The sequence below is a fragment of the Theobroma umbraticum genome, unplaced genomic scaffold (genome assembly GCF_002168275.2).
Source record: "Theobroma umbraticum cultivar Fairchild unplaced genomic scaffold, ASM216827v3 scaffold_51.0, whole genome shotgun sequence".
In the NCBI taxonomy this organism is placed as follows: domain Eukaryota; kingdom Viridiplantae; phylum Streptophyta; class Magnoliopsida; order Malvales; family Malvaceae; genus Theobroma; species Theobroma umbraticum.
In genome coordinates this window covers 4,268,405-4,278,878 of record NW_018397260.1, presented here as the reverse complement: position 1 = coordinate 4,278,878, position 10,474 = coordinate 4,268,405, and the positions used below count along the sequence as shown (strand labels likewise).

Genomic DNA, 10,474 nt, shown 5'->3' with positions numbered 1-10,474 from the left:
AATAGACGTTTGTGAACAATGTTGTGCTATGCTGTCGTGGACAATACAATGATCGCAGAAGTGTATAGTGGGATTATGTGCATGATATGTTTCAGTGAATGTGAGTACAATAAGACTTTAAGGGTGGAGTATCAACTGTGGGAATGATTACTTTGGAGAATGTCTCGGGAATTCTTAGGGAATAATATAAGATTTGATTGATTTTTAAATTATCATGAAAAAAAAAGGTGTAAACTCTTGAAACTTTGTCTGAAGAGTGGCTGCTGGAGTTTCCAAAACCACGGAACTGATGGTGTTTTTGGTTTATCTTGTTAACTAGTCAAAGATGCTGAATACGTTTTTAGATCTTCTTATTGTTTAGATTGTATTACTGGTAACTCTCAGTTAATATTGCTAATTCCTATATGGCCAGGAATCTTTATGACCTTGAAACATTTATCTGTTCTGTGTGCCCTCAGCTCTTCTACCAATTTTTTTATTTACTTTGTATGCTCAACTTGTTAAATTGTTTTCTAATAATAGTTTTTTCTGTTGTATAGTTGAACCTGCTCCAGGGGTGGATCTTGAAGGCCTCGAAGTTGCCAGGGAATGTTTGACTGAGGTGTTTAAACTTGACTCAACTTCTGCTAAAGATGTGAAACCTGATGTATTAGTTGACTTATTCAGTTCATTGGAAGCAAGTGAGGATCAGAAAATTAAATCAGATCTAAGTCACAGGAGAAGTTCAGATAATGCTCCTAGTTCATCGTATGCCCATGATGTTACTAGCAATAATTCCTTGAAGGCATCAGAACTGGTATATTTTCTACCTTCTTTCTTTTTTTCAAAATTTATGTAAAATATATTTGACTTTAGGATTTAACTTTGGCATGATGTATGTCATCTAAAATTTAATTCTTTCTATTTTAAAATTTAATATGGAAAATTTTCTTCGTGAATGGATTTCTTTCTTTATCATTAAATGAGTGTAGTTGTAGTGGCATTCTGTTAGGGACATTCTTGGCACTAGTGGGGGTGTGATGCAATCTCATATCAAATTTTGGATGCAAATAGTTCTATATGACTTAATGTTTGATAAAAGTAAAATGAGAGATCTGGTTGGGAAAAAGTGTGTGCAATCATATGGTCATTGCATAATGGAATCATTATTGTTACTACTACCATTGCAACTATCACTGCAACGAGAAATTACATTTAGAATTTTATCTCACAGAAGTAAACTATTAAGTCTTAATATTCCAACTACTCATTTCTGAATTCCTTCCCTCTGACTATGTAAAGGTTACACTTTAGGTATTATAGAAGCTAACCAATTTGCTTTCTTGAATTAAAGTTGCAGTGTTTTTGCTATAGTTATGCTCCAATTGTTCTCTCAACTTTTAGCCTAGTATTTTATTCAATGAGAAAGTTGAAAAGAACAAAAAAAAAAGTGTGTGTGTGTTGGGGAGGGGGAAAATGTTCTAATTAATTGCTTCTTTTGAATGATAACCTGTGATTGAATTCTGCAATCTTTAAGAACAGAACTGAAAATCTTATCGTAACATATATGTTGGTCTGTATAATATTGCACCAATTTGCAGCTACGAGTTATTAAAGTTTGCATGACGTTCTGGAGGCATTTATAATATTGTGATATTCATCTCTTGCAGCACTTTTTTTTTTTCCCATGTATTTGGACATTATTTTTTTGTCTAGTTCTTTCTAATATGATCTTTTTCTTAATTTCTCTGAATTAGGGGGAGAATTGGACAAGAGAACCTCAGTCTGCAGGTGGACTGTTCTTTATCTTGAAAACTATATTTTGGACTTTTTAATAACAGCGCTGAATTAGTTCTACATTTGTGTTATCTATTTCAATGCTTTAGGTTATACACAATAATTCTAATTTGACATCAATGGAACTTGCAGGGGTCTCCAAGGATGAACTCTTTGGGCAATTCTTTGCTGCACTAGAGAAAATTCATTTTTTAAGGGCCATGCCTGATGGGAATGATGATCCTGCGCAATTGGATAAAGCTACTCGTTTATTTCAAGATGCTTTAAATGTATGTTCTGTTAGTTGTATAGTTAAATTTGTTAGCGTTTGAATTAATTGGTACAAAGTGATGGTTTTTATTGATATATCTTAAGATTTGGCTCATGGATTCTGGTTTAGTTTTAGATTATACACTTTCTGTTTGAATTAGTTTAATCAATAGTGTATTCATGCTTTGACTACATCACTACACCCAGAAACTAAATAGGGGGAGGCCAAGGAGATAGGGTGCAATGATCATTAATGTTTCACCAGGGCATGTATTTATGCATCAGTTATGATATTTGTCCTTAATGAAATGATTTAGTATGAGAATCTTTGGTGGATTTCTTCTCATTATTTTAATAAAGAACCAATTGTTTCAAGCTTAATCCTTCTCCGCAGAGAATTATATTAGCAAACTGTTACCATTTCTTTCTTACTTTGACATCTGCCAGGCAGTGCAGACAATGGCATCTTTATTTCCTCTTCTGAATTAATGTTACATGTCCCACTGCAAATTGACTGACCTCTGAAGTCTTACACATCACATGACAAGCTTCAGCTTCAGTTATTTCTTACATTGGAGAAACAAATTATTATTTTTTTCTTATACCACCATAAATTTATGTGGCTTGGGAATCTGAAACAGTTCAACTACCAATTTCTAGATTGGAGTTCCTCTGAATTAAGCATCCTTGACCAAGTGGCTTACAATTTCAGATGAAGAGGGTAAGTCAGTGAGCAAACCATTAAATCATCATAATGACTGAAGGATTGGAGAACTAAGGAAGTTAGGAAGCTGCTGGTTGCAATGTTTGTCAATTGCATGGTATCCAGCTGAGTTTAAGTATGTGTCATCTTTGAGGTTTTGCTGTGCAGAATATGTGATTATAAGGAAGGATATTACTGTTGTTTGGATTCTCAATTTCTTTTCATTTTTGTTGCTTTGAACTAGTTAGGAATATGGGATTCACGGCTGATGATTTCAAAGTCCATATTGCTTTCACATCGTTAAATAGGATAGTTGGAACTTGATCTTTTTCATTATATTCTCATTCTATAATTTTGTGCCATTTGTGGTTATTATCATGTTTTATTCACTTTCTTATGATATCAGTTAGCTTCTGTCATGCCTTCATTAATGTTTTAATTATCTTCCACATCAGGAGATGGAGCGATGTGGATGTAAGGAATTTGACTGTAAAAACCTGGCTGAGACATTTAAATGTCAAGGTAATAAACATTTGTGTACCTTTTGTCGCCAGTTAGTGCTTTAAATCTGTAACCTTTATTTCACGTGTTCATTATTTTGGAGAGTGTGAGAAAGTTTTGTTCTTTTCCTTGTACATTGTCTAATCTGCATGTGCTTTATCTGTTGATTTGTTAGTAGTCATGAAGTACAGGTGGTCAAAGCAGACCCAAACGAGCAGCTCGCTTGAAACCCAACCTGTGCCACGTGATTTCACTGAAAAAGTCAATGACTTGAACCCAGTTACTATATCCATATTGAGTAAAATGTGGCAAAAGTTGACATGAACCTGAAAGATTCGTAAAAGCTGCCAGCCCTAAATATAACCATGTCTGACCTAAATTGAATCTAAAAGTTAACAACCTGAACCTAAAGTCGCTGGAAGAATTCAATGCCTGAAACGACCCAAACCATCCAATTGCCACCTATATCCTCTCTTTCTTCTTTAAAAATGAATCTTTTTTCATAGTAATTATTGCATTAGAAGTGTCAATATGATGACCATTTATTCCGTTGTTATTTTTGTATCATGATTTTAAAAATATCATGCAGTGTTCATTCTCTGTAAAAGCTGAATATCTTGTTTATATTGTCATTGCTTTCAGGTAACAGGGCCATGCAGTCAAAGCTATACTCCCACGCAATAGAGCTGTATTCTGTGGCTGTTTCACTTTGTGATGATAATGCAGTTTATTATTGTAATAGGTGCTGCATTGTGCATGCTGATAATTTGATATGTATTTGCTCAATTTGCCATCGTTATGGGTTAAGAGATAAATGAATTTGCTTGTTTGTGAAGAGAAGTATAAATATAGTGAGTGCAATACATGGATTCTCAGGGGATAGTATTGGACTAATCAACAGTTAATTTTTTCTTACCAAAGGATAGGAAAGCCCTTAGTCCTACTATCCCACATTATCCTTGCACTATTTAGGTCATCCTGTTGGTGCCATTGAACAGCGTATAAGATTTTAACCTTTGACTTTTAGAAATGATAAACTTGTTTTTCCTGTTCATCATGTCTTGATAATATCAGGATTTAGAAAAATTGGTTCCTTTTTAATGTTTGGATTCTAGTAACTTTTAGAAATATACCTATTTCTTTTATTAGATTGCAGCAAGCTTCAACCATTTCAGATATTTGTCTTCATATAACTGTAATGTCTAAGAATTATGTATGCTTATCAGGGCTGCTGCTTACACTCAAATTCACAAGTACAATGAAGCGATTAGGGACTGTCTTAAATCCATTGAAATTGACCCAAATTACAGCAAGGCATACAGTCGTCTTGGTTTAGCATATTATGCTCAAGGGAACTATGCTGATGCAATTGAGAAAGGATTTAAGAAAGGTTGGTGGGAAATCATTTGTGAGCTATACAGAGTGTTACTGTTGTACTGAAAAATGCAGGCAGCAGCATTAAGTTTTCTCTATCAATGTATTTTTCAGCTATCATGATATGTTTTTTCTGCTTTTTGTGAGTCCGCTGTCTTATCTATTTATGTAGGTTGCCAATTTCACCACTCTTGGTCTCTCTATGGGTAGATGCAATTTACCTTATTGTACAGGACCTGAATATACAGTATGCTGACCTATTTCCATGATTAGTTTGTGCTTTTAGAAATTAGTTAATTGATTTTGGATCTTACATCATAAAAGCTAATGTTTGATCCATGCAAAAGTTGACACAACTTTGCATCATTTTATTAGCCACAATCTTCAGTATATTGTGTTTAGCTTTTAGCTTTAGTCATGGGCACATCTAATTCTAGGATATCATTTATCAGCATTCTTTTGATGTATATTTAGAGTGGATTATCTTACATTTACAATTGAAGAAAGCTCCCACATTTCCTTAAATCCAGATATTTTCATTGATATCAATCGCACATTGATGGTTGTGGTTTCTGTCTGCTGTCAAACAAACTAGTTTCAAACTTTTATTATTTAACTTGCAGCCTTGCAATTGGATCCAAATAATGAATCTGTGAAAGAAAACATTCGGGTAGGTGTCAGTGTTCCTTTTCTTACATTGTTATGATGGTGGTGTTGTCTTGACATTCTTATTGTGATATACAGGTAGCTGAGCAGAAATTGATAGATGAGCAGCAGAGGGCAGAGTGGGATCCGGTAATATGAAATATTAGTCTTTTACTGAAATGTGATTATAGGTGTCTAATAACTGGAAAAAGTGGTCTATAATAATTACCACACCAAAAATAGCCATTACCAGTTTAGCCCCTTACAATTATAAGTACATACTGAAGAAGAGTATAGGCAGTACTGTTGTCATAACAATACCTAAAATTTGGGTACAATTGTTATGTAACATGTCATTGTGCAGGTACCATGAGTTTGTTTAACACTAAAAGACAGGGTTTCAATCCTGTTCCCCTTGAAAATTGACCCAATTTGTATACTGTTCAATTATTCTCAAGAATATTTGCTATTTGAATGTTACTTTTAAATTTCTTGTGTTTCTTCATATGCTTCACTCTTCCTTCCCTTTCTAAAGAGATCTCAATGTCATATTCTCCACTGTTTCAGATGATTAATGGCCCATTTCTTTGAGATTTACTATTACATACATCTCATTTTCTGTCCATCTTTTAATTCCATCTTACAGAACGCTAGTTCCAGTCATAATAATGAAGGACCTAATAACCATTCAACTGGGTCAAGGAGTCATGGTGCATCACCTCCATTTACAATACCTTTTGACACTAGTGCCCTTCCTGCTGATTTTGCGAGCATGCTTATGAATATGGCTGCAAGTGCATACCAAGGACAACCGTCTCAAAACAGGCAGGGAGAAGACATGAATGTAAACGGATCTGAAGAGCCTGGAATAAGAATAGGTGGGAACATCAACTTGAATTTTGGTGAGCAAATGCAAATGCAAATACCAGAGGAGTTAACTGGAGCTTTCAGATCTGTGATGGAAATGTTCTCAGGTACATCATCTCCTGGAAACCCTCAGGACACAAATGGAAGGTGAGCTCCAAACTAAAGGATTGTACAAACATGTATGGTTAATTATATTTCAATTTACTAAGTCATGCTTTCAATTTTAACACCCGCTTCTCATTGAGTTACAAAGGATTTCCTTGAGAGTTGAGACAAATGTAAAAACTTAAGGTAGTGAATTTTTTGTTCTTTTATAGAAAGTTAAGTATAATACCAAATGATTAGCTTAATCAGGTAAGGTGATTTTGATCAGATATCATGGGATTTTACTCTTTAGTTGCTTATGCCATTGGATCTCTTTGTGGATCAGAACCGATACATTGAGAACAACATTGCTGCTAGATGTATAAAGACGGGAAAACACCTTGCTTTGTTTAGATTTTCTGACTTTTCACAGTCAAACTATAAATCAGAACATAATGGCAAATCCTTGGAGATGTAGATTGCTTGCTTGGAATGCATGAAAGTTGACAGTTGTCTGGTCAGCCAAATATTAAAAAAGACACACACATTGACGGTAACGCCATGGCGAATACCACAACTTTTCTACCGTTTGAATGAGTATATTTCTTCATGCATTAGATTTCCTCCATTGCTAAGTAATTTTAGTTTATTTTATTTGACAATATTTCAAGTGAAGAATGAAGAATTGATAAAACTTGGATGATCACAGGGCAACGTAATGTAGGATATGTATATTAATAGGTTCATTAGTAAATGTATCACAAATTCTTTCTTTGTTATGCCTAACCTTACCAACGATCCCTCCTTCCTCTTCCCTATGTATTGCGGCTTCAACATCAATGACATGAGACTAAGCTACTTCTCTCAGGTATGTATTATGATATTTATCTCTTTCATTTTTCTTAAAAAAGTATAATTTTAACATTTCAAAATTATTATATTATGATAATATTATATGCATAAAAATTTTATTTAAAAAATTAATGATGTTTTGCTACATTCGTCATTGTGAAATCTCAAACTTTATATATATTTGGAATCCTTATTTTTTTTATGGAAAAATAATAATAATGACATATTTGAACATAATTAATTGTCCTTTAACAATCCAAATGATTTCAACTAAAAATTTATACAAAATGATGATGTATTAAAAAAAAAAAAGAAAACAAACAATGCTATCTTTGACTACCCACAAACAAAACAAGTTAAATTTCTATCACAATACGTCAGTCAGTACCAAGCCATTCTTATCTTGTTACAAATCACCTCCACCCCTTCTTTTCACTCCCAATAATTAGAACAAATTCAAAGAGAAAAAGCACAATTAATGTTATGTTTTAGCCTTTAGGACATATATAGGCCATTTGAAACTCTGGGGTTTTTTTCTTGTTGAAATTTTTTAATGTTTATATATTGTATATGATTAAAATAGTGTGAGTTCAAATTTCCCTTCTTTAAAAAAATTAAAATAAATATTAATATACAACAAGGTGTAATACTAATTGCCATTATCAAAATTCTCAAGAACCATAAAAAAGGGCATACTTTGCTTAAAGAACGAATGATTCCGATTACGGCCTTATCTTCTTCTTACTTTTTAGTTGTTTAAAAATCTTTATTCAAGTCTCATTCTACACTTATCCAAACCTTAAGTTACGTACTTAACAAAACGTTATGACATAATGGATTGGGTCACGTTAATATGACAAAGTCATAGACTTGAGTAAGGGTGTTGGTCCCATTAGCTCCCTCAATTGGTCCAAAACGTTTGGTTTAACTGATTTTTTGATCGGTTCTCGATTTTAAAATTTTTGGACTAATCCATCTAAAAAATCAAACTAGTTTTTTATATATTTATATATATAATTTTTTTATATATTAAGAAGAATTATTAGTAAACTTAATTAATAATATACTTAAAATATATTAATATATTATATGTATATATACAAATTATGATTATAGCAATTTAATATTAATTAATTTTATTTATTTATAAATCTATATTAATATGAAATTACAAGTTATATATTTTAAATGATATAACATATATGTTAATATTGTAATATATAATTGTAAATATCCTATACATTAATATGTTATAATTATCACACTTTACTAATCTTTCGTAATATAAAATGTTATGAATATATATACAATTGTATAAATATATTATATATACATATATTTAATTTATACATAAGCATTACTATAATTTATAATAAATTTTATTTATATGATTATATTAGGTAACTTTATTTGTTATCACCTTATATTTTATAACATATTGTTTATAATTAATTATTATTTATACAAACTTTGATATAAAACATTATAACATATAAGTTATGTCATTAATTTCATATATATATAATAAAATCATATATTATATATATTTAATTTATATATAAGTATTGCTCTAACTTATAATAGACTTTATTTATATGATTACACTTAATAACTTTATTAGTTGTCACATTAGATTTTATAACATGTTGTTTATAATTAGTTATTATTTATACAAACTTTGATATAAAACATTTTAACATATAATTTGTATCATTAATTATATAAATAATAAGTAATATATTATATATACATATATTTAATTTATATATAAGCTTTACTATAACTTATAATAAATTTTATTTTTATGATTACATTTAATAAATTTATTAGCTATTACCTTAGATTTTATAACATATTATCTATAATTAGTTATAATTTATACAAATTGTGATATAAAACATTATAACATATAAGTTATATTATTAATTTCATATATATATAATTATGGATAAAGTTTATAAGTTTTAATATTATAATTTATAAAAAAATAGTGATAAAATTTTGATCCGTTGGTCTAAAACCCAACCAACCAAACCAATTTGATGTTTGGTCAGTTTGATTGGTCTGATTTTTTTTTTTATATTTGGTTAATTTTTTAAAAATGATTAGTCTATTTGATCTTTAAGTATGGTGAATCAAACCACCCAATCCATCCATTTACTCATCCTTATGTAATATTTTCATTCCAATAAAAAAAAATGAATTCATAAATTTTTGATAGACATTAATATTGCATCATGTGTCACATAATTATTAAACTATTTAATAAAAATAGTAAAAAAAATTATATGCCTTGACACATCACACATATAATGGAAATTAATTAAAGTTTTTTTTTATCATTCATTCATCTTTTTTTATTCCTTTTTTTATTCAGGAAAGTCAACATTAAACAAAAATGACATCTTTCCCTTTCTTGTTTGGTTGTTTTTCTTGTATAAATAATTACTGTTTCAGAAGACATTTATTAAGTTAATGGCATTGATTTTGATAATTATAATTCATTTTAAATTCTTAATGAATCTCTTTTATATAAATAAATTAATTAATAAATTTTTTATCCACCAACAAATTTTTAATAGTAAAAATTGAACGCGAAACTTCTATGATATTAAAAAAGAAATTTTATTTGGTTTTATTTGAAAAATTTTATCATCATAAAAAATTTTGAAAATAAGAATATATAAAAAATAATATTTTTATTAATATTATAATTTACATATTAATAAATATGTAATTGATCCGTTTTCAAATATTTAATTTATTAATTGAAAAAAAATCTAAAACAAAAGTTTGTTTGGTCCCCTACCATGAAAATTCTGCTATAAAAACACCGTTAAACAGAACGTATTGGGTCAGAAATTGAAGAGGAAAGGAGGAAGTTTTGCATGGCAGATGGGCCACAGCCACATGCACCACATCCACTTTGCGTCACTCTTGTGAAACGCAGACAGTATCCGAACCCAATTGCCATCTGTTTGGTCTCAAACAGGCACTGTTGGTTTTCCTTTGTTTGCTTCTTACCCTGAGTCATGCCCAGAGAAAATTTAAGCCACAACAAACAAAAAGAAAAAAGACTGAACATATAAAAGCAAGGCCCCTTTTCGGAGGAAACTAGTTCTGATACTCCAACGTCTTCACTCTCGGTCTTTCCGCCCAGCATTTGACTACCCTATTCGTTTTACACTGTTGTTCGAACGTCCTCGTTTTGATCTCTTCTTGAAAAGTAAGCTGAAAGCCCCTTTCTTTGTGAAGCCCCCCATTGTTTTGGTTTTTTTGTAATGCTGCTCACTTGAATTGGGTCCCTTACTTTCCCAAGTTTTTCAGCTTCAGCTTCGACACTTTGAAGGTATTTTTGGATCATAAACGTGTTTACTCAAATGGTTTTTTTTATTGGTTATTGTTTGGCTTTTTTTTTTTTTT

General features: G+C 30.7%; 1 protein-coding gene across 1 annotated transcript in view; it reads left to right on the top strand.

Annotated features, from left to right (window-relative positions):
* Positions 1-6,463, top strand: part of TPR8 (Tetratricopeptide repeat (TPR)-like superfamily protein) — a 7,074-nt gene extending 611 nt beyond the window's left edge. The window contains exons 2-10 of the mRNA XM_089783706.1: positions 540-796; positions 1,737-1,770; positions 1,909-2,045; positions 3,184-3,250; positions 3,872-3,971; positions 4,456-4,619; positions 5,227-5,277; positions 5,352-5,398; positions 5,895-6,463. Coding sequence (XP_089639832.1) covers positions 540-796; positions 1,737-1,770; positions 1,909-2,045; positions 3,184-3,250; positions 3,872-3,971; positions 4,456-4,619; positions 5,227-5,277; positions 5,352-5,398; positions 5,895-6,266 — 1,229 coding nt within the window. The 3' untranslated portion in view covers positions 6,267-6,463. The remainder of the gene's footprint in view (positions 1-539; positions 797-1,736; positions 1,771-1,908; positions 2,046-3,183; positions 3,251-3,871; positions 3,972-4,455; positions 4,620-5,226; positions 5,278-5,351; positions 5,399-5,894) is intronic.
* The last annotated feature ends 4,011 nt before the right edge of the window (positions 6,464-10,474 follow it).